A 25,348-nucleotide genomic window follows, 5' to 3' on the forward strand; every position below is an offset into this window, starting at 1 on the left:
TTGTGTCAGTTGCTTTTTCTAAAGCGTCAAAAAATTCCTCCACTTCTACCTTAGTAGAACCTTCTGTGGGACCATAGGCACAAATAAGTCTCATTGTCCAGTTCCCCATTCTCATATTTGCCCACATTACTCTACTTGAGACTGACTGCCATTCAAGAAGATTAGCCTCATATTTTGTGTTGAATACTATGGCTACTCCTTCTTTTCCTTGATTGTTATTGCCTGAATATAACATTTTGTATTTATTGCTCAGAAAGATCTCACCAGTTTTGGTCTTTTTTGTTTCAGTCACCCCTATTATGTCGATCTGGTACTTATCTAATTCCTCAGCTAGCTCCATTTCTTTGCCATTCAGGCTTCTTACGTTGATAGTACCGATCTTTAACTCTGGTGATGTTGAGTTGGGGTTTGTTTTCAGATTTGTTCCAGTAGCTGACTTTTCGCTGTTCGCCCTGGTTCCCTGGCGAAAACAACGGGGGCCTTGTTTAACCGGGCGACGCCCCAGCCGGCATGAAATTTTGTGATGTTGTACCATCATTTTTTATTTTGGTTTAACCAATAAGAATACAATTTGGTCGGCTAAATCCCAAATTGCCAGCCCATCCTCGTTCGTTCAGTATCAAAGTAGATACCCAACAGGGTGAACCACGAGAAGGTGAGGATTGGACATTAGGTCAGAAGCCCTGGTCGTTTCTCTGCATTCCTTTAAAGGCTATGTGTAGGTCTCCTCTCAGTTATACAGCTTTGACCCTTAAGCACCCCCGTGGTTTTTATTATTACACTTATTATTATAACACTAAAATTGTCAACACTGTCCGACGACTCCTGGGTGCCGCAAGTGACAGTCGAGAACCACGTTTATGCAGTAGTTATTCGATTGGCTCTCATTTAGACACGTTCTTTCCCCGCGGCATTTTATTATTTACGTTAATATTAGTATTTAATATTTTTTTATTATTTAAGTATGAGTGAAAAGAGGCATAACAAAGAAGACACTGTTGGAGTAACAAAAAAAACGCAAGTGGTTGACATTAAAGAAGAAACTTGAAATTATAAAATGTCACGAGAATGGTGCTTCGTTTGCTAAAATAGCACATGAGAATTCAATGAATGAGTCATCTGTACGAACAATTATTCAGAGCAAAGAAAATATTAAATAATATGGAATGAGCACCGCTTCTTATATGTCAAAAGTGATCACGAGAAATTGATCTTCTACAATGGAAAACATTGAATGCCTTCTAATGATCTGGATTGAAGATTGTAATCAGAAAAATATTCCTTTTAGTGAAATGATAATCCAGGCAATAAGTCTATATGACAAAATAAAAGAAAATGAAAGTGAAAATGAAGGAGGTACAACCAGTGAAACTTTTATAGCAAGTCGCAGGTGGTTCTGCAATTTCAAAAAAACATATGGGACTCCATAACGTAAGAATCCAAGGTGAAAGCACAAGTGCCGACACTAAAACTACAGAATTATTTCCCAATGAATTGAAGGAGCTTATTAAGAAGGAAGACTACACAGATGATCAAATTTTTAATGCCAACAAGACTGGCTTGTTCTGGAAAAGAATGCAATCGCACACATTTTTAGCAGAGAAGGAAAAAAAACAAGCTGGGTAAAAAGTATCAAAAGACTGATTGACACTTTTACTAGGAGGTAATGCATCAGGTGATTTAAAATTGAAGCCACTGTTAGTGTACAGAGTGGAAAACCCAAGAGCTCTTAAGGACTTTACAAAGAGCAATTTACCTGTTCATTGCCATTCGAATAAAAAAGTGTGGGTGACTCGTTCAATTTTCGAAGACTGGTTTAAAACTTGTTTTTGTCCTGAAGTTAAAAGCTATTGTAAAAAGAATGATATTCCTTTCAAAATTTTGCTTTTATTAGACAATCCGCCAGGCCACCCAACTCTATTGACTGACTTAGATGAAAATATCAAGAATTCATTTTTTCCCTCCGAACACAACACCAATTCTGCAGCTAATGGATCAAGGCGTTATCTCCACTTTCAAGGCTTACTATATAAGACGAACTTTTACTCAAGCTATTCAGCAGAAGAAGATTCTTGGACTTTGAGTGAATTTTGGAAGAAATTTAACATAAAAGATGCCATTCAAAATATTTATGAATCTTGGCAAGAGTGACTCAAAGCAACATGAGAGCCATATGGCATAATATCTTGCCATATTGTTCAAAGGACTTCGTTGCCTTTGCAACACAGAAAGAGGAAATCTCAACAGAAATTGTGCAGATGAGCAAAGATCTTGGTTTTACAAGTTTAAATTGTAACGATGTGAACGAATGTATTGATTCTCATTCAAATGATCTGGATGATGAAACCCTTTTGGAGTTGGAACAACAGCGAGCCTATGAAGCAGAAGAAGACGAAGATGACACCACTGATGTCATGGTTGAAGAATTTTCCTTTGCTGACCTTTCAACTTTTGTGAGAAAAATCGATGAAGCCTCCTACTTTCTCATAAACGCCGACCTGAATTTGGAAAGAAGCATCAAAGTGAGACAAAGTCTCAATAATGCCATCAAATGCTACAGAGATCTAGTACTTGAAGAGACAAAGAAGACAAGGATGGTTCAACGAACACTAAAAGACTACTTTAGTAAAAAGTAAATTACTGTATGTTAAAATTGAAGCAATATTTGTTTTGTTTTTTACAACTTTTATATCAGTTTAGAAGGATTTTATTTGTTATTTAGTTAATAAAAATAACAATTTTTTTTCATTTTTAAACATTTTTATTATCTTAAATTTTTGTAATAAACAAATTAAATTGTAAACCTTTATAAATAGACCTTGAACAACGTGGTTTTGCATAGTGCGAACGCTTCTTGGAACCAATTAACCATGCTATACAAGGTATTCCTGTATATTGTAAAGATTTCCTGCCCAGCTTGAATGTGTTAATATTTTAGACTACTTTCAATCAACCGCTTTCTTTTACCATCAAGTTTCTGACAGTAAAAGAAAGCGGTTCAATGCAAAAACCAGTGTGATATGTCAGTTTTAACAACAAATAAATTTAGTTTGAGATTACCATTTTTTTTTTTTAATTTTCAAAAAAATATTTTCAAACATCCCAACTAGAAGTCATGATCAGCTCTTTTGTTCTGCTACAGCACTTCTGTGTCAACCCACATATCTTTCTATAGTTATTTTTCCTCATTTTTAAATTTCTACCTGAGTACTTTAGATCAGCCTTGTTTCCTAAGAATTAATATGCAACTATTGAAGAGAAGTAACAAATTTCTACAGCTGTCTCTTAACACTCACTTATTCACTCCCCCTCACACACATGTGCAATGGATTTGTGTGAAAGTCTATTTAAAAATTAATATATAGCATGTTACATATAAATACAATTATAAATATAATTGCATACACTATATTTTTCTAACAGTTTAGATTCTTGTGAAGAATTTCACATACAAATACCTTATCCATCTACGTTGACAGATGCTGATTTTGGTCCATCACCTCGCCTGAAGTATCCATTGGTTGTTTTTCAAGTCATCAGTTGCAGTTCTGAGAATGATGAGTATGACGTGGTAAGCATTTTTTTGTATTTTCATCAACATATATAAAGCTTTATATAAAGTTTTTCCATAGTTTTTTATATTTTTAACTATAGTCTTTCTTTCTGAGAGATTTTTGCACTATTAAAAAACATGATTTTAAAATAACATATAGTTTTGTATGTGGTGTTTTGTTTGTGTACGTTCCCCCCCCCCTCTCCCATATCATCAGAACCCATGAGAGGCTGAATAAGACAAGTACTTAAGAAAGTATGCCTCTTGAACAGCAGAGAAAGTACAGGTAACTCCCGTATAACACTGCATTCCTACAACACAGTTTCGCTCTAACGCAGTTCGAGAATTGGGGAAAATCTCCATATAATACGCATTCCTACAACACGTTCTTGCTCTAACATGGTTCGAGAATTGGGGAAATCCCGTACAACACAGGACATGATGAGAACTTTTAAGAGCAAGCACCATCTCTTTCAATACTTTTCATTTGAGAGTGTATGTTGTGTCAGATTTCTGTGCAGAATTTTAGAATTTATTGGAATTTTAAATTCATTTTTTTTCATAGAGTATTAAACATATTTTAAGACTTTCACTGTTTTCTTCTTTGTACTATTCTTTGTATGTATTTTTGAATCTTTTTTAAAGAAATATTAAATATTTCTTTTTTGTGAATTAATTTGTAGCCCTAAACAATGTCTGCTGGAAATAAAAAAGTACCCCTGAAAAGACATTTCATCTCGCTAGAATTAAAAATACAGATTTTGGATCATCTTAAAAAAGGGGGGGAAATATCATATGTTGCAAAAACTTTGGATTTAAATGAAGCAACAATCCAGACCACACAGAAAAATGAACGGAAAATTAGAGCTTCCATTGTTGCAGGTTGTTCTATCTCCACAAATATGACAGCTCGTTCCAAAGCACAATACTTGAAAAAATGGAAAAAGCTCTTAGCATTTGGATTGATGACTGCTCAAAAAAACAGATCCTACTGGACACCAATTTTTAAAGCTTTAAACATAAAGTGGTTGCACCAGGTTTTAAAGCATCAAAAGACCGTGTAACATTACTTATGTGCAGTAATGCTTCAGATGATCACATGGTAAAACTCATGCTAGTTTATAAATCCCTCAATCCTCGTGCAATGAAAAACCTTAAAAAGAGTGCTTTACCAGTATATTGGACGGCAAATAAGAAACCTTGGGCAACTACTGATTTATTTAAAAAATGGTTTCTAAACTGTTTTTTACCAAGTGTGGAAATCTACTTAAAGCAGAAAAATCTAGATTTTTAAGTTCTACTGATATTAGATAATGCACCCAGCCATCCGATAGATTTAAATCACCCAAATGTTAAAATAATTTCCTTACCACCAAATACAAATTCATTACTTCAACTGCTAGATCAGGGAATTATAGCTACATTTAAAACTAATTACATCAGGAAATCATTGCAATGGGTTTTGAACAAAGTCGACGAATCTTTCAAAGTCATGGAAGCATGGAAACTTTTTACAATTTTGGACTGTATTAATCTCATAGCTTCATCAAAGAAATAAAACTGACAACATTAAATGCCTGTTGGAAAAATATATGGCCAGAGTCAATTCAACGGGAAAATTTTATTGAGCCAGCAGAAAACAGAATGGATGCAATAATAGAACTTGCTAAGTCTCTAGGAGAGGAAGGTTTTGACAGTATGAATGTCGAAGATATTCAAGAATTACTGGTGGAAGAAGAGACTGATGAAGCAAATTTGGTGGAAATGGCATCTGGGATAAACCAAATTAATTCAGGGGATGATAGCACAGATTTAAACGATGAAGTTAAACATTTTATCCTAAAAAGCATAAAGAAACGCCTAGACTTAGCCAAACAATTGGAATTATATTTTCTAAATGAAGATCCTTCCACTGAAAGCATAAAATTTAAGAGAGAACTTCGCAAGTGCTTAGCTCCATACAACAAAATTTATAAAGGTCTCTCAGCTAAAAGCAAACAATCGAAAATAACAGATTTTTTGCTAAACGTTGAGCATAGAGCTCAAGATGCTGCTGAAGGAAGCTTAGAAGATGAGGATATTTTGCCAGAAAGAAAACGAAGAAAACATTATGTAATAATATTAATATGTAATACTTTTGATCAATTATTGTTTTCATAAACATACATTTCTCTTAGTTATAAAAAGAAAATAGTATAGTTTTTTTAATTTTTGGAACCTAACCCTGTTTATTGTACTAGTTCTTTGTCTCGTTAACATGAATTTGCATAACACAGCATTTTTTAGGAACCTAATGACTGTGTTATACAGGGGGGTTACCTGTACTTGGGGACAGTATGAGAAAGGCTGTTCCTGAGAACAGACGTAGATTGGATGAAAGAGGAGACATGCTGGTTTGGTGAGTTGAAGCCGAGATGTTTATGGATGTTGACTAGTAGCTCTTATGTTCTTACATGCTTAGTGGAGGAATTGGAGTGGCTTGTTAGGAACAGCACCCATGAAAATACCTCTGTAAAAGGCATAATTAGAAACAAAACGTGTATGAGAAAGTTGTTGGGGTGAGTTTAACAGTTGGGGGGTCATCTGTTAAGTAGACTGCCTTCTTCTGGATATCATTAAATATTTTAGGAAGGTTTTGGATGTACTAATGCAATGAAACATATATAATAAAGATGAAAAAAAAAACCAATGTGCTTTGTTAACATTGAAGTTCATAAAGTTCTCACCCAGCAGAGAATGGTAACATCAGTGTTTTGTATTGGCTGTGGACAATCTTGAAATGTGGATCATTTGTGTACTTACAAGATTCTAATATGAAGAGTATTGTCATCAGTAAAGCTATGGATAAGATTTGAGAAAGTCATTAATATACAGGAGGAAGAATGTGGGCAAAATATAGAGCCATGGGGTACTTTCGCATTGATGGAGAAACTCATCATCATCATCAAATTCCTGCCATGTACCCTCAAGGGGTGTACAGGATATGACAGTACTACATGAAAAAATTACATCATTACTAACTTCCTATCTACAATTTTCCTCCAAATCAGTCTGTTACTTGTCAAGACTCCAACATTATCAGATCTTATATTTCTATCGTCTAAGGCACTTTGTACTGTATCAATCCACCTATATCTTGGTCTTCCTCTGGGTCGTTTTCCTGCCAACCTGGCAGAGAACACTTGTTTTGCTAATCTTTCCTCTCCAATTCTATTTAAGTGACCATACCATCTGAGATTAGCTCTGCTAACGCATTCCTAATGCGTTAGCAGAGCTAATCAATGTCAAGTTCTTTCCTAATATCCTCATTTTTAATATGATATTGCCATTGATGCCATCTGTTCACGCCTCTAATCTTTCTCAGGACTCTCATATCTGCGGTCTCTAGTCTTTGGTCAAGTGTTTTACTTCTGACACAGCTCTCAGATCCATAAGTTAAAATTGGTTTGAACACAGTCTTGTATACAGCTAATTTAGTGTTCCGACTAATTTCTTTCTTATTCCATATGAATTTATTCAATTGACTTCCCACCATACCAGCTTTGCTGATTCTGTTGTCTATTTCTATATTTAGTTTACCATCTTCAGTAAAAATTGTGCCTAAGTAGCTGAAATGTTTTACTTGTTCCACAGGTTCTCCATTCACAACACAGTTGACATTTTCAATAATTCTGCCTATTTTCATTGTCTTTGTCTTTTTATTGCTGACCTTCATACCATATCTATTGCAACAGCTATTCAATTTAGTCAGAGAATCTTGCAGACTTGTAGCGGATTTATTTAGAAGTATAACATCATCTGCATAAAGCAAAGAGCTGACATTAACATCTCCAATTTTGATATCAGGTTTAATACCACATTCCTTCATAATGTGATCCATATAGATAATGAATAACTGAGGGGATAATGTACATCCTTGTCTCACACCAGATTTAACATTAAACCATCTTCCTGTACTTCCTTCAATTCTAACTGCTGACTCACAACTCAAATAAAGACTAAGTATTGCTTGATATAATGCCCCATTGACACCATATAACTGCAGCGTATTGAATAGCTTCTCTCTTGGCACCTTGTCATATGCCTTTTCCAAATCGACAAAACTTAAATACAGATCTTTGTTATATTCCCATGCTTTCTCGACTATTTGTCGTAAAGTGAAGATCTGATCCTGACAGCCTCTATTTGGCCTGAATCCAGCTTGTTCTTCACCAAGCTTTTCTTCCACAATTCTTCCACAATGATGGAGAAACTTGAAAACAGAAAACAATCCATTAACAGATGATTAACATTAAGATTAACAATCTTAACAGATGATCCCCCCCCCCACCTCTTAAACTTGCTCCATTATAAAACAATCCATTATTTGTGCTGCAGTTGTGCTTCGGTTGGATACAAGTGTCCTTCAGTGGTGTTATTGTTTGGAATTCTGTTGTATATATTGTGTTTTTGCTGCTGTTTGTTTCACTACTTCAGCGAATAAAGATGGCGTCCAACAAGAAACGTACGGCAGCGGCTCGTAGAACTTCTCTACGAAAGTCTGGCTCTGCTTTAGATTTTTCGCAGTGAATGTGTTGTGGAAACTGTTATATGTATGCACCGAGGAATGTGAAGGATCTGTGGACTGTTTGGCTAAATGAGAAGAATGAAAATGTCGAATTAAAATGTATGTGAGAAATGTCGGGATAGGCTGGAGCGATTAGGCATGGAAGCAGACATCGGGACCGTAGCTGATGAACTTCGGCAGGAGTTCAGGGAAAATGAAAAGTGACCTTCATCTTTTGCAAGAGGAATTGGAAGTGTTCAGTAAGGGGATTTTGGAAATTAAAACTAAATGGATTGAATAGAGAAATTAGGACTATGGAGATTACTCTAGCTGAAGTAACTAGAACGGGATTAAGTATGGGAGAGTCTTTGGCGATTGATGAAGAAATAAATAGTATGGGAGTGATTGGGAGTCAACAGAATGAAAGCACAAGAGGTCTAGAAGAAACGAGATGTCGTGAGAGTGAGGGAGTAAGTAAAAGAGTATTGAGTAATGAAACTGAGAGAGTCATGCTGAATAGCGTAGAAAATGAGGCCATGAGTGACTCTTGTTTGGACTTGAATGAAGTTATGAGTGGTAAAATATATGGTGATTCTATGATTAAGGGTATGGAGAGTGGTATGCCTGAGGAGTGCTTGGCTAGTGAAACAATAGAGAAGAGTGGCTTTAGCAATAAAGAGAGGGCATGATGAAGAACAGATGACAGTTATGGTAGGTACTAATGACCAGAGTGGTAGTATAAATCGGGTAGCAAAAGATTTAAGAACATTGTTAGATATCATGAAGAAGAAGAAAAGTGTCAATGGGAGGATAGTGTTTGTGTGCTGCCTCGTTTTGACAATTATGAGTTAAGTAGACAAACGATGATAATGAATGATATGATTGCAAGAATGTGCAAAAAAAGAGGTCTGGAATTTGTTGATGTCTGGAGTGTGTTTGAAGGCAAAAGACAGCTATATGCAAGAGATGGGTTGCATCTGAACGTGGAAGATCATAAGCGATTGAAGAAGTTACTGTTTTCTGAAAAAGTTGAAGTAATTGGGAAGAGAAACTAAAATTGAAAAGGATGAGTGTAAGAGGGAGAAACTTAAGCAGTGATTGTATAATTGTTGATCCTTATTCGTGGAATAAATTGCAGAATAGAGGGGATAAAAATCGCATGGGACTACTGAAATTAGTGACTTGTATATCAGTTCTAAAGCTGGTACAAGAACTAAAGGGAATCTGCAATTTTTGTATACCAATGCAAGAAGCATTCGAAATAAGAGGGAAGAATTTTTGGCATTAGTCAGTGCAATCTCACCAAAAGTTGTAGGCATTATTAAACTTGGTTGTCAGCAGAAGATGTGGTCACTGGAATTGAATGCGATGGGTACAGTATTTTCAGGGAGGATAGAGAAGGTAGAATGGGTGGAGGAGTACTGTTGATGATAGCTAATGAGTTGCAGTCAAAGAAAGTAGTATATCAAGATGATAGTACATTTGAGGTGGTTTGGTGTGAAATACATTGGTTCAGAGGTTATATGCATAAGTAAGGTGTCCTCGTTACCTCCAATTGGTGAGAGCGATCATGTGGTATTGACTTGGGAGGTTGCAAAATTTATGGATTTCCCTCTTAAGGAGGAGTATATACGGAACTACAGGTTAGGCATTTATAACAAGCTTCGGAGTGAGCTTGCAGCAGTCCCATGGCAGAACATATTGCAGGGGAAAGATGTTAGCAGTGCATTGGATAAAATCCACAGGTTTCTGAGGAAGTCAATATCAGATTGTGTCCCCATGGTCAGGAAGACAAACAAGGTAGGTGTTAAATGGATGAGTAGTAGTATCAAGCTTGATCTGCAAAAAAAGAAAATGTTATGGAGAATTTACAAGGGGAAAGGTGATCTGTACACCCATGAGCAGTACTAGGCACAAGCTAGGAAGGTTACCTGCATAGTAAGAAAAGCTAAAATAGATTATGAGAAGACCTTAGCCAAAGCGATCAAGAGTAATCCCAAAGAGTTCTTCTGCTATGTGGCAAGTAAAGGAAGAATGACTTCTGAAGGATAACTTTAGTGGGTGATGATGATGGTATCGAGGTGACAAAAACAGATGTAATAGTCGAGTTACTGAGTGATCACTTTTCAAAAGTCTATCATCCAAGTGAGGATATCTCTATACCTGTAGCAATACCTAATGTGAGAATTGAAGCTAAAGAATCAGAGGTATTAAATATATTGCAAAATTTAAATGCAAACACTGCTGTAGGCTTAGATGGAATATCAGCTCATGTGTTGCGTGAATGTGCAAATGAATTGTCAACCCCTCTTACTTGGATATTTAATTTAAGTTTGAACTCTGGTATGGTTCCATAGGGAGTGGAAGGAAAGCAAAGTAGTTCCTTTGCATAAAGGTGGCTCTAAAACTGCAGTAGTTAATCAACCAATCACCATCTCAGGAGTGGTGTAAAAGTTTTGGAAAAGTTGGTTAAAGACAAAATTCAAGAATGGGTGGATTAGGACATGATACTCTAAAGGGGCCAACATGGTTTTGTTAAAGGTTGATCCTGCCTTAGCAATTTATTTGCTTTTTATAATAGAATGACATCTGAGTTGGACAAAGGAACTGGCTTCACAGTGGATTTTGCAAAGGCTTTTGACAGGATATATGGAATACTGTTGTGCAAATTGGAGCAGATGGGGATGGATACTAAACTGGTGATGTGGATAGGAGAATGGCTCATGGAGAGATATCAGAAGGTGGTGTGTGTGGATCAGCAGAATCCAGGCAGGTGACCAGTGGTATGCCTCAGGGCTCCGTTCTTGGGCAATTGTTTAATTTGTACATAAATAATATAGTAAATTGCTTAAAGGAAGATATTCAGTTGTTTGCTGATGATGCAAAGTTGGGTAGCGCAATAAAAAATCAAGCTGATGTTTGAGAGTTTGCAGGATGATTTAGATAATCTGGTAAAATGGGCAAAAGGAAATGGATGTCAGTTCAATGTGGAAAAGTGTAAAGTCATGCATTTTGGGATTAAAAGATTACCAGCTGTGTACTACATTGATGGAACGGTACTCCAAGAGATTGATGAGGCTAGGGATAGGGGTTGGTAGATAGGGAGATGAAGTTCAGGGGACACATTGCTAAGGTGTCCAAGATTGCACATAGGATTACTTGGTTATTGAGGAACACACTAACATCCAGAGATAAAGAGGTTATTATTCCCCTTTATAAAGCATTGATACTTCTACATTTGGATTACTGTGCTCAGGTCTGGTCACCTGGATTCCTTGGAGATGAGGTGGTTATGGAAAGGGTTCAGAGAAGAGTGACTAAGTTGGTGAGTGATGTAAAAAATACTCCCTACATTGATAGATTGAGAACTTGTGGATTGCAGAGGATGGTTGATAGGCATTTAATCTTGGGGGTGGGGGGGAGTGCACTCATGATTTAATCTTGGGGGGGGCGAGTTGAGTAGACTATTTGAGAATGCACACTACATTGCTTACGACCTATGAATGAGCATCTGCAGTGATCGCCAATACATGATACCCATGATCTCCTCTGGCCCGGCTCGGGCAAATGAAGTAATGCTCAGTCCGCAAGAGCACTACTCGTTCGCCTTGCATTCACAGCGGCCGGGATTCCCAAGAGCTATAGGGTATTCCCACCTTACGTGGCCGCTAATTCATAAGTAGTATAGAAATAGAAGACACAACATAAATAAAAAAAATGAATTTTAATTAGGAAAAGAGTTTTGAAAATTTTCTAGTGTTTTTTTCCTTTTTCTTTTGGGGAGGGGGCAGAGCCCTTTGGCCCTCCTCCCTGGGTGCACCACTGGGCAGAGAAGAGGGGATATGATAGAAACATTTAAATTGCTAAAAGGATTTTATAAGATTGATGCAGGGGAAATGTTTCAGCTGTGTGATAGTGATGGAAGAACAAGAGGTCATCCTTGGAAATTAAGGAAAAGTGTGGTTAACAAGGGTGTGAGAACAAGATTTTTTGCATGGAGGGTGGTGAATGAGTGGAATGCATTGTGTGACTCAGTTGTAAGTTCTTCGTCTGTAAATGAATTTAAGAACAGATATGATAGATATTGTTTTGATAGTTTGGGTCTCCCGCAGTGAGTCTACTGACTCCATGGAGATACCCATAATAGTAATAATAATCTCTGGGATAAAAGATCAGAGAAGCAAGCTTTTTCTTTATATTGTGTCATGATTTGCCTTGGTTATCTGTACAAAACTGGGAAAAGACTGCCATGAGGTGAAAACTTATATTTGATGATATTATCTCATCTTAATGTGAGATAATTTTTATGTTGAGCCCATACACGAGAGGTTGTTGATCAATCTATAGTACGTCAGTACTGTATATGGCTAGTGGTTTGGGAAAGGAGATACTTGTTTATGTTTGATTTAAATGACGTTATATTGTATTCCTTGGGAAATACATTGGGGGAGGGGGATGTTCCACAGTACAGTAGTAGCAGGAATGAAGGAGGAGGAAAAAGAACTTGTTCTGTGGGTTTTAAGGTATACTGCAAAAGCTGTTGGGTGGAAGCTGTACATATTCCAACAGGAAAAGTACTGAGTGGGGAAATTATTGATGCTGTTTCAGATGAACATTTGCCATGGAAATATTTATAGAATACATAAGTTGCAGAGACCAAACATCTTTGTGAAAGTGGGAGGAATGAGTTGGTAAGCAATGGGTCATTTTTCAATCTAATTGCTCTCCTCTGTTTTGAGTCGAGCATTTTGAGGGAGCGTTTAAGAGCCCCACTCCAAATATGAGAGCTGGGAAGATTTGTGATTTGTATAAGGTTAGAAGTTAAAGGGTTTTAACTTCTATTACTTCACCTCTGAACAGCTGTTCAGAGCTGAAGTAATGTCTTGAGTGAAAGAGAAATATCCTAGTTTTTTGGAAGTTGAGAATGCAACAGTTGTGATGTGTTTGTTTATGGCAGGATAGGCTTGATATCAGGGTAATTCCAAGAAGAGATATCTCATCTTGTCTGGAAATTTGAGTGTTATCGAAAATAATACTGGAGGAAAATGGTTCGTTTTTTTGTGAGAAATAAGACAGAACTGGATTTTACTAGCATTGAAGTTGACAAGGTTATCTGAGCCCCATTGGAGGATGGCTTGAAGATCAGAATTGAGGGCAGTGGTAGTTGATGTTCTGTAGGTTGAGGTGAGTTGTGTAGAGTAAGGTTTATCAAATGAAAGGGAGGGGTGCAATGTGCTGTCATCTGCAAAACTGTGTATTGAGTTGCTGGTCAACTGAAGTAGGTCATTGATATACAGAAGGAAGATGGTTGGTGAGAGAAAGAATCTTGTGGAACCCTGGCATTAGTTGTATGGTGAGAGGTTAAGGAACTGTCTACCATCACACAATAGTGTGTCCAGTCAGAAAGCTGGCAATCCAACTGTAGAAAGTCCTGAGACAGTTCAAATGATGAGAGTCTGCTTAGCAAGGTTTTATGCTAAACCCTGTCAAAAGCTTTGGAGATATCAAGTGCAGCCACTTGATATTCACCAAATTTCTCCATGGCATTTGTCCAGAGAGATGGGTGACACATGAGAGTAGATCTCCTGTTGATCGGCAGCAACGGAATCCATACTTGCAGTTGTTTATTAGGTGGGTGCCTTCAAGGTAGTGTAGGAGTTGGGAATTGATGATTTTTTCCATTACTTTAGACAAGACTAAGGGTGAATGAGATAGGATGTGGTAGTTAGATGGCAGTGATTTGTCACCCTTCTTGGGAATGGGTTGAGTATAGGCCAATTCCAGGCTGTGATAGATACCAGTGGAGTGAGAGAGAGAGAGAATGTACAGGCAGCATAGGATAGGAGTCAGTTCTGGTGCACAAACATTCAGGAAAATTGAAGGAATGCCATTGGGGACAGGAGACTCTTTTGGTATCTAAATTAGAGAATACATTTCTGATCTGTTTTTGGCAAAAGGATACAGGGGGCATTGTATGTTGGTCACCTGGAATATTGAAGAACATTTACCATTGTCAGTCACGTGTGCATTAGAGGCAATGTGTGAAGCCAGGAGATTGGCTTTTTCTGTAGGTTATGATGCAATTGAGCCGTCTGGGTATGATAGGGGTGGGAATAGTGTTGGATAAAAGTTACAACCAATTGCTTTGGCAAGAGACCAAAAGGCATGGCTGCCATTTGGGCAGGCTGCAAGTTTCCTGCTTTTTTGCCCCTTCAAATTCTGTTTTGGAAGCATTGATAGTTTCATCTACTTCAGGCTTGGGTATAAGCATTGAAGGAGGATGGAGTTCTTTATGTAAGCCAGTTGTGGTATGCTTGATAGTTGGAAGGACAGAAGTTGCACCCGTTATCCTTGGCAAGAGACTCTGCTGTTTGACTTGATCCATTTGTGATGGCATTAAGATCCCATTTGGAATTCTAATGCCATAGGATTTAACAATGGCAAAGCAGTTAAAGATTTTTATGTGTAACTGTTTTATCATAGTTATTAAAAAACTAAGGCTTGCAATTTTGATTGGGGTTGAATAAAGGTCCTGATTCCTGCCAACATTATAATTCTCAGGTTTTCATATGGAGCAGTCATTTGGGTCAGAAGAGCAGACACAGTAATCGCTCCATGGAAGAGAGTAGAAATCAGACATCGTCCCATTTGACACAAATGTAGTGCTATTGGGCCATGAGGATGAGAGTTGCTGCATGAAGACTTGGACATGATTATTTTCTGAATTAATAGAACTGATATCTTCAGTATACCTATATGTATATGAGGAGGGGCTGAAAAGTTCTGTTAAACACATAGAACAGAAATGATATTAAAGCAACTGATATAACTACAAGAAAGAACATATCTTAAAACCCTTTAACCTCCATGTTTCATCTGATTGTAATAATTGCTCTTTTAGCTGAAAAATGGCTGAAAAACAAGTAAAGTAAACAATTTTACATTAAGATAGCTACTGAACAAAAGTGTCAGTATTTAAAAACAAGGGGCACAATTTATAGAAATGGATTTAAAATGGGTACACACATATGGAAAAAGATTGGGAACCACTGTTCTAGGTGTTTATCAGAACTCCCTCCTCCTCATATAATGGTATATTCATCTTCACTTTCAGCTGTAGTAAACATAGATCACTCATTGATGTTGTCTGCTCTTTTGCAGTGTCAGTACTAGCTCCACTAACTTCTGCATTTAATAATAATAATTAAACTCATTGCTTATTCATTTTGGTGACTAAATAATTACATTAATACCTATACTGTGCTGTAATAACCAGGAGTCATGCCAGTTAACTAAAATAGAGGCTGTCCCATAGTTTTGCCAGACATCATTTTTCCATATTAACTAAAGTTTTTAAATAATAATAAGAATAATAAAATAAAACTTCAATCTAATGCAAATTATAAATATCTTGATGGTCTGGAGAACCCCAAGTTTTTAAATTCTGCACAATGCAGTTTAAGAAACATTGTCACACACAGTCTCATGTATGGAGTTAATATAAACACATACAGGATGCTGCATGAGTTTAATATTGAGAAAAATCTGTTCACTTTCTTAAAATATTTCTGTAGTCATAGAATGATACCTTTATTAGGTGTCATTGTGAATAGGGTCTTTAATTACCAGATTATACTTTGCTGTACAGGTTTACTGCAATATTAATTGCAGTGACTTCAATCATGCTTAGTTTTCCTTTTAAATGACATGAATCTAAGCATAGTGCAGTATTTCATCACTAGTAATCCATTCCAAATTTCTTCACACCAATTCTCATTTCTGCTTTTAATACATGCAGCATTGAATAAGTGAAAATGGAAGAAAAAGTGCATGTGTTTATGCAGTTGCACTATTTTTTTGTTTCACTGATTCAATCATACCTTAGTCCTAATTAGGTCAATTAATTGCTACTCTTCTGTATTTCATATCTTTAGTAAAGAATTATTGACTATCATGAATTTTAAATTTATTTTTTTAAATTTAATTGAATAGCTGAAACCCAGATATACTCATATTTTTCCTCTTTGTGCAGGTAGCCCTGATCAGTGTTGTCCATATCAAAGATTCATTATGCAGCATGGATACCTGTGTTTTTGCTCAGTATTTGAAACAAGCTAATGGACAAACGTCTTCATTGAAAGTGAGTTTCTTTATTCCCACTATAAATCTAATTTGTTTCATCTTATCTTGAACAACTTATGTCAACTGTTCTGCTTAATAGTGTGTATATAATGGGGCATAATTCTTCTCTGTTATATATATATATATATATATTATTATTATTATGTGACACCTCCAGGGAGTTCAAAGCCTCATCGAGGGAGAGTGTGCCAACAGCATCGAACGATTGACCCCTTCCAACTACTAACTGCGCTTAACTTTTTTCATGAGCCATTAGTAGTGGAGGCTCTACCAATCAACCAACCTTTGCTGGCTAAATTACACACACACGTATATACTAGGGGGGCTCTTCCCCCCCTAGTTGCCTACGGCACCCCCCCACCCAGAGTTCTGGGCTGGTAAGCTGGTAAGACAAAAAACATGACATAAAAACGTTTCAAATTTCGGCTTATCTTTTTATATATATAGAGTAGATATATAATTTTAATTACATATTTTTAAAGATATGACTTTTGTTTTATATTAAGAATTGTTCTTGGTTATGTTGAGTGAAACATTATGAATTTTTGACATAAGGTGATGACATTATCATTAAAACAGATTTAATTTCATATCTCAGGAGCTTCTAGTTTAGAAGCTGAAATTCACAGTACCTTATTTGTGTGTTTCAATGGCCATTTTCAAGTGATTCTGAATTCACTGAGAAACAGCTATCTATGAATTTGTTGATCTGAATTTAATTGCAATGGTAATAGGAGGGAGAACAGCTGCTAAACTATTGTGAGTGTCAGTTTACAGTAGACCAGAAATGGCTCTTCAGCAGAGAACAGAATGAAATCGTTTTGTCAAAAGCACTTGGAATTAAATGAAACAAGCATAGATGTGATTTTTTTGTACTGAGTTCTTAACTAGAGTAAGTTAAATGGATTTTACTGGTCTGGTAAAATCCAACTTCTAATCTGTCCCTCCAACTAAAAATAAAAAAAAGTCACATCTATGCTTGTTTCATTTAATTTTTTTAATTTTAATTCTTTAATTAATTAATTTAATTCTAGCTTTCGATAAAACCATTTCACTTCACAGTTTAGCTCAAGTATATTTGTTTCAAATATAGACAAAGCTCTTTCCCATATTTATTATCATTTGTTCAGGGACCAGAGAAAGACTCGTGGAGCCATATCCTTTCTCTCCCCCCCCCCATGCCAGTATGGCCTCAAGTAGTAGATGATTTGAGAGATATGCAATAACTGCTGTGCACAGGAAAGATAATGTTATTGCATTTATGTTCAAGACTTTAGGCAAAATGCTCTAAATTACTTGAGGAAGTTTTTTCACTTGTTTGCTGATTTTTACCAGGATAAGAGGCATAGGCTATTTATCAGCTCAGAACATATGGCTATCTAGTTCTCAGTTCTAGATGTCTCTTGTGACTTCCTCAGTGGTTATAGATTCTGTTATACTACACAGTAGCACCTTTAAGTTCTTTTTAATTCTTAAAGCAAATTTGCATTACTGGGTGTTTTTATCATCCAAAAATTTAGTGAGGGCACAGCAGTTGATTACATTGTCTTGCTGTATTTGGGTCCCCTTATCTGTATTCCTGGCTTTTTTTTTTTTTAATTTATTTTAATCTTTTGACATCTACTGATGTCCATTGTCTCTTAGCTTTCAGAATAACTGGGAAACTCTTTCCTTATAGTGGTTCATTTCTACTTCAAGATTTTTACTTGAAAAAAGTGCTTAAAAATTCATTTTTTGAATCGATTTTTTAAACATTTGTCAGTATCAGAAGAACTTTCAAACTATTACAGCTCCTTCAGAATTTCTTGTGGCCTTCCAATGACAATGTCTTGTTTTGAAGAGTACTATGGTGTATACAGTCTTTTGCTCATTCTGCATAGCCTACATTGCTCAGAGAGGAAGTTTTGAAATCCAAAAATATGAATGCCTCAGCAGTATCAAAGCTGCTTATGAAGTTCCTATAAGTTCAGCATTTTTTTTTATTTATTTACTGAGTGTTTTCTTAGATTAATTGGCATATCTTTAGTATATTATTGTAGTTTTAGTGGATTTATTGTAATAGTGCATTTAGTAACAAAATTGTAGAAAAAAATATATGTTAGTTTTTATATGTTAGATAATGTCTTGTCACAACAATGCAATATATAAAGCAGTGCTTCCTAAACTTATGGATGTAAAGGCCTCCCTTGGAAAAATTAAAATATTTCATGGACCTCCATCGGAAAAATACAAATCACAATACAGACATATATTATTATAACATTTATTGTATTTATATTCAATACAAAATATATGCAGCGAATATTGCAAAAATCAAACGCAAATATTATATTCTTAGCATCTTACATACACATTTGACATGGTACACTTAGTCTTAAAACATTTTAAATTTGTTTTCATTATTTCATGGGCCCCCTCAACAAAACTAACAGCCCCCAAGTGGGCTATGGCCCACAGTTTGAGAAGCACAAGTTAACATAGTTGCCAATGAGGAGAACATTGTCCTGCTAAGCAGAAACATTGCAGCCATGGTGTTGATAATATAACTGAGGATAAGCTTATAGTAGAAATATTCTGATTAAAAGAAATTATTAGAAAATTGACCAGAGAATTTCTAAAAGTAAATTGGTAAAATTGGTATAATCTAGAAACACATGACATTTATTGACTTTGAAAAAGCATTTGATAAAGTTTAAGAAGTATTTTATTTAACAAATTAAAAGAAAGACAAATACCAATAATATTCTGAAAGCTATCTTAAGTACATATGAAAATGATTAAATTATGAACTATCATATCCAAGAGAGATAAATCAAGGAGACCCACAAGGATATCCCCTTTCAGCAACTTTTTTTAATGTTTATTTAAATGAAATAATAATAAAATGGAATAAAAATTCTCATCACGGGATTAAACTTTCTCCTACTGTAAACTTAAAAACTCTCCTTTTTGCTGATGATCAAATAATAATTACAAATTCTGAAGATAATTTACAGAAAAATATTTTAAATTGAAATAAAATAGCCAAAGATTATGAAACGATAATATCAACAGAAAAATCAAAAACCTTGAAAGGACATGATCCAGTAAGAACTAAAATAGTAATAGATAACTAGATTTTTAGAATGGGTGAATTAATTTAACTACCTAGGATGTATGATTACATACAAAAATGAAAAAGATATGCACCTTCTGTCCAAAAAGAAACCGAACTTTTCGAAAACAGAAGAAACTAGTGGCGCCACCTGTTATCGAAAGCAGCAACCTTCTTTAGTGTTGTGTCAACTGTTTATGACATTTGTTTCATTAGAAGCTGAGTTATAGTGCCAAGAGTGATAGTGTGTTTTGATGAATGGTTGGAAAATGAGTTTCAAACAGAGAGCTGCAATTGACTTTTGTGTTAAACTTGGTAAAAGTTTTACCGAAACGCATCAAATGCTTCAAAAAGCATACGGCGATGAATGCTTTATCCTGTACTCAAGGTTACGAGTGGTTTAAGCAATTTCAAACTGGTCTTGAGATGCTTGAGGACGACAAAACTGGACTGAGCGAAGTTAATATCCAAAAAGTGCGTGATTTCATCAAAGAAAAGCCGAAATTGTCTATGAGATTGATTAAAGATGAATTGGGATTCGAAAATCAACTGTGCACAACATTTTGACCGAGAATTGAATTCGCGATTTGTTCCCCACAAGTTGACTGATGACCAACAAATGTATCGAATTGAACATTGCAGGGATTTCATTAAAACCGCTTGTAAGGACTCAAACTTCCTTGAAATGATCATTACTGTGACGAAACGTGGTGTTTTGAGTATGAGCCTGAAACAAAGTGCCAGTGCTGAGTGGAGACCACCATAAGAGAGCATCTGAAAAAGAGTTGCTTGGAGAAGTCAAAAGTAAAGACAATGCTGATTTGTTTTTACGATTCCAAGGGCATTATCCACAAAGAATTCATTGTGCCTGGCCAAATGGTCAATGGTGAGTTTTAATTCGAAGTTTTGAAGTGATTGATAGCGAGAATTTATCACGTACGGCACGAATATTGTGATGCAGGCAGCTGGTCACTTTTGCATGATAATGCACCATCTCATCATTTGAACATTGTGAGACAGTTTTTGAGCAAAAACCAAGTATGTGTATTGGATCACTCACCATATTCATCTGATTTAGCACCTTGTGACTTCTTTCTCTTCCCCCGACTTCATTTGCGATGAGAGGAAAGCGATACGACACCATTGAAAACATTCAAGCAGCAGTAACCACGACGCTCGATGGAAAGAATCTATGATAGTTCTGTTGTATGAGGGTAGTTCAAAAACCAATGTGTCTAACTACTGACCCATCAGTATTTCTGGAATTTTCATGAAGATTTTAGAGAAGTTGGTAAAAACTCATACAGAAATGGGTTCATAGACATTTCTGCAAGTAACAGCAGAAATGTCTTCTGCTGTTACTTCAGCATGAGTTTTCTAAAGAGAGGTCATGTTAAGCATTTTGCTCATATTTTATAACAATGTTATTGCTGAATTGGATAAAGGGAATGGATACACTATGATACTGTTGAATTTTGCCAAGGCATTTGATAGGATACCACATGAAAGGCTGTTGCATAAAGTGGTGAATATGGGTTTGGAATATAACTCTTGACTTGAATAAGTGGATAGTTGAGAGACAGTATCAAAAACTGATATAAAGTGGGTGTGAATCTGCCAAATTTTAGGTGACCAGTGGGTGTATACCCCAGGGATCAGTCCTTGGACCATTGTTGTTCAGGCTATACATTAATGACATATTAGGAAGGATCTAATTGGAGATATTGAATTACTTATTGATGATGCAAAGATAGGCAGAGCAATCAGGGATGCTACTGTAAAATCTCTCATGATAGGTAACTTATCATGTTCGGTTTTACATGTTTTTCTATTGAGATTGCACCTAAAGAAATGTCAAATTTTGTCTGTATTAAATTTTTTTAATAACTTAACCACGAGCCTTTGTTAAAATAATGTGGCATATGACATCATTATATAACACTATTAACTCATGTCCATATATGGCAATTTCAAAAGATGTGCTAAGCATGATATCATGTTAGGATGTCCATACATAACCATATATGGAAGTTTCGATAGACATGCGCATACGTACAATGGAAGACTGAGCCTTCCATTGTACGTATGCAGGGATAAGAATGAACTGGCAGAAACAAAGAGAACAAAAGGGGCACTTTTGTGTGGACAAAAGATTCATTTAAAAGACCATGCTGAACGAGAATCGTAACTATGTATATTCCTGATATTTCTGAGCAAGAAAGTACATCAAGTGTATCTGTGTATAGGTGGAATAACATTGTGTAAGTAATATCGAAATAAGCTCACTCTAGGTGTGTCTTAGTATCAATTGTGTATAGGTAATTATTGTATGAGTAAGAAGAGTACTCTTTTGTTTTAAGTTTTTTTCCCCCACTTGGTTAGACTATAATACATTTAGTTTAATCCTTTATCGAAGTGTAAGCAAACAAAGTTTGTGCCTGAAGTATTTTGAGAACTGAGGCAACTCATGGTAAAGGTGGACCAAGCTCTCATCACTTGTCTTAGTATCTCCCATAATGCAAAGCACATCTCCTTGCAAACTTGTATAATACTATTCATTAAGGGAAGGGCCACTAAACCCTTCCCTTAATGGTCCACCTTTACCATGAGTTGCCTCAGTCCTGAAGATACTTTAGGCACAAACTTTGTTTGCTTACACTTGGATAAAGGATTAAACTAAATTTATTATGGTCTAACCAAGTGGGAAAAAACTTAAAACATCTTTCTCTCTAATCCAGAGTAATTTAATAATAAGGTGAGACACCTTTTTGGCAATTCGTATAGGTAAATATGACGTCTCCATTACTTCCACCTTAATATCACCCCTCTGGGTAGTGGCTTAGCATTATACATGTCCGTAAGGAGATGTGATTTGCATTATGGAAGATACTGAGACAAGGAGTGATGAGAGCTTGGTCCACCTTTACCACGAGTTGCCTCAGTCCTGAAGATACTTCAGGTGCAAATTTTGTTTGCTTACACTCGGATAAAGGATTAAACTAAATTTATTATAAGAAGAGTACTGTACTAGATAATGTGAATTAATGCTGAATTAAACTTATTGCAGGTATGCTTTGTTTTCAGTTTGTATATGTGTGATAGCAGGATATTCCAAATTATGATTCAACTTGAAGGGAAGAACTTTGACCTAAGCCTGATTAACATAAGCAGGGACTGCTAACTAATATCTGCTTTGTCTTTAGTTTAAAATCTTATAATCTTGCACTCAATACATAGTATTGTAATCAGACTATAGAGTGTGAGAACATAAGATTTAGTAGAAATAAATAAATGGCTGCAGTTGATAGTTAAGGCAGTCAACCATTTACGACAATTCACAAAGTAATAAGGACAAAAAAGAAGCAGATTTGTGTGAAATACAGAATGTTTAATACTACTGATATCCAACACTCAGAATGATTTAAATGGATGAAAATTTGGATAAACAATAATGGCTGTGAGTTACGTGTTATTAAGTGTAAAGTTATGCATTTTAGTGTAATGACATTTTCAGTGGCATATTATATTAGTAGGACTACAAGAAACTGAATTTAGGTATCTTGGCATTATGTTGGATAGGAATTTGAAGTTCAAAGGTCACATAGCAAACATTGTAACTATAACTCGGAGGATAATTGTGATGTTGAAATGAATCTTGACAACATGTATGGGTAAGGAAGTCATTTTGCCTTTTCCATGATTTGAGAAAGTTGCACCTGGACTAGTGTGTGCAGATTTAGTCTCTTGGGTTCTACGAGAAAAAAGAAGCTGGGGAAAAGATGCAAAGAAGTTACGAAGATTATATAGGGTTTATATAGATTATATAGGAATACATAGGAAAATAGAATTATATGGAAATACAGAATATTTAACACTGCTGATATCCAACACTCATAGAATGATTTGAATGGTTGAAAATTTGGATTGGTGTTATAAGTATAATATGCATTTTGGTGTGATGAGGTTTTCAGTGGTTACAGTGGACTACAAGAAATTGATGAGGTTAGGTATCTTGGCATTATCATGGATAGGAATTTGAAGTTCAGAGGTCACATAGCAAACATTGTAACTATAACTTGGAGGATATTGTGATATTGAAATGAATCTTGATTTGTATGGACAAGGAGGTCATTTTGCCTGTTTCCATGACTTGAGGAGGTTGCATTTGGACTAGTGTGTGCAGATTTGGTCTCTTGGGTTCTAAAGGGAAACAGAAGCTGTGGAAGGGATGCAAGGAAGTTACAAAGATTATATAGGGTTTATGGAACATAGATTATAAGGACAGATTGTGAGTACATAAACTACAGACTCTGGTTAACAGGAAAAAGAGCATGATATGATCGAGGTCTCCAAACTTCTGAATTGGTGTTATGAGAGATTGTCTGAGGAAATGTTTCTTTATACAGAAGGTGAGGAGATAACACTGGGTCATCCATGGATGTTTGTTTGCAGTTAAGGAAGGGATAAGAGCTAGATTTTTCTCTCACAGAGCAGCTAGTGTCTAGTGTGAGTGAGTTTAAGAGAAGGTATGACAGCTTTTGGGTGATGTATAGCCTCTCTCAATCAGTTCTTGACTTCCTGCTGGTCTTAATAATAATAAATTGAGCCTTGTATCCCACGTATTCACAGAACACCATGACCAACAAATTGGTCATCTGTAATTCTTTGTTCTCAAGGTACCCTAAATCGAAACAGAGGCTACATTGAGAAGTTTCATACAGTTTTGCAGCATGTCTGGTCTCCATTACACTAGCAACCATTTAAAAAGTATAATCATCATAATCAAATTTGATATGTACTCTTAAGGGGTAACAGGACCATATAAAAGCTGTGTGAAAAAATGGACTACTTAATCTGACTTGCTGGATGATTCATCTGTAATATTATGTTTTTTTAACTCACTTTGTAAGTTTCCAAAGGTTTATATGCTGTATATTTTTGTAGTTTCTTAACTTCCCAAAGATATTAGCCTTGTATAGTGAAAATATTGTTAGTGCTTGTAATCAAATGAGTGAGGATTCTCATAATTCTCTTGGTTATTATTTGATCTGGATGACTGTTTCTCAAGGAATGAAGTGCTGAGTCCATCCTGGTAATGTACTAATGATGGGAAATCACCAAGATACATCTCCATACAATTGGAAAGATTCCAAAGAAACTGACTATACCACAAGTTTTCCCATTCTTAGGAAGTATGTGTTTTACTACAATGAGTATTCCACTATGGCTCTGGCTCTTTTGTGTGTATGTGCATGTGTACATGCGTGCTGTAAAAATTGAGAAAAATGTCAAGTTCTTAATGTTTTGAGTATTATTTAATGACTAAGTAAAGCAAAATATGCATTTAAAAAAAACATAATTAATATATAATGGATATTCTAATGAGAGTTCACAATTTTTAGAAGAAATGTCATAACAATCCTATGGACAGTTACATAACTGGAAAGATAAAAATTGCCTGCTAAATCACTGTAAATCTTTAATTGGCAAATGCATTCTGTATATATAGCCACCACCTGTTACCTGTCATCTCAGCCTTCTCACTAATTGATCTACTGCTGAATGAGCTCTTTTATGGGACATTTATAGTAAGTATTGCTTGCTGCCTACAAAGCATACCTTCCTTACTGGAAGAAATGCCAACTAGACTATTAAGCAGAGGTAGATAACTATATTGCTTTTGAAAGCCACATTGTGTATTGGAAACTTGAAATGGCTTAGGGCATGGTTTGTTCTCTAGAACAAGACATTCTCACTTTTTCCTATTTCTCCTTTCAAGTAATGTGCATAACATTAAAAAAAAAAAAGCCATATCCAAAGTGAAGTGAATCCAGCACATCTTCATTTCAGAGTAGAGCAGTAGTAAAGTAAATACACAAATCAACACTATATGCAGGATCAGGGACTAACACCTATCAGAGAATTCTCCCAAACTGGCTAGTACATAATCTGCCATCTGCAGGTCATGCCTGGAGAGCATTGGAGTAGTACATGTGTGAGATGCTGTGTGGAG

At 35.8% G+C, this 25,348-nt stretch overlaps 1 protein-coding gene across 4 annotated transcripts in view; it reads left to right on the forward strand.

Annotated features, from left to right (window-relative positions):
- LOC150105063 (cell growth regulator with RING finger domain protein 1-like) overlaps positions 1–25,348 on the forward strand; it is a 112,360-nt gene that overhangs the window by 81,869 nt on the left and 5,143 nt on the right. For all 4 annotated transcript variants that reach the window (XM_090396123.1, XM_090396122.1, XM_090396121.1 and 1 more), the window contains exons 4-5: positions 3,424–3,571; positions 16,132–16,239. In XM_090396123.1, coding sequence (XP_090252249.1) covers positions 3,424–3,571; positions 16,132–16,239 — 256 coding nt within the window. The remainder of the gene's footprint in view (positions 1–3,423; positions 3,572–16,131; positions 16,240–25,348) is intronic.

This window comes from Typopeltis vanoorti, chromosome 7, assembly GCF_054136105.1.
Source record: "Typopeltis vanoorti isolate ZY-2024b chromosome 7, IOZ_Tvanoo_1.0, whole genome shotgun sequence".
NCBI lineage: Eukaryota > Metazoa > Arthropoda > Arachnida > Uropygi > Thelyphonidae > Typopeltis > Typopeltis vanoorti.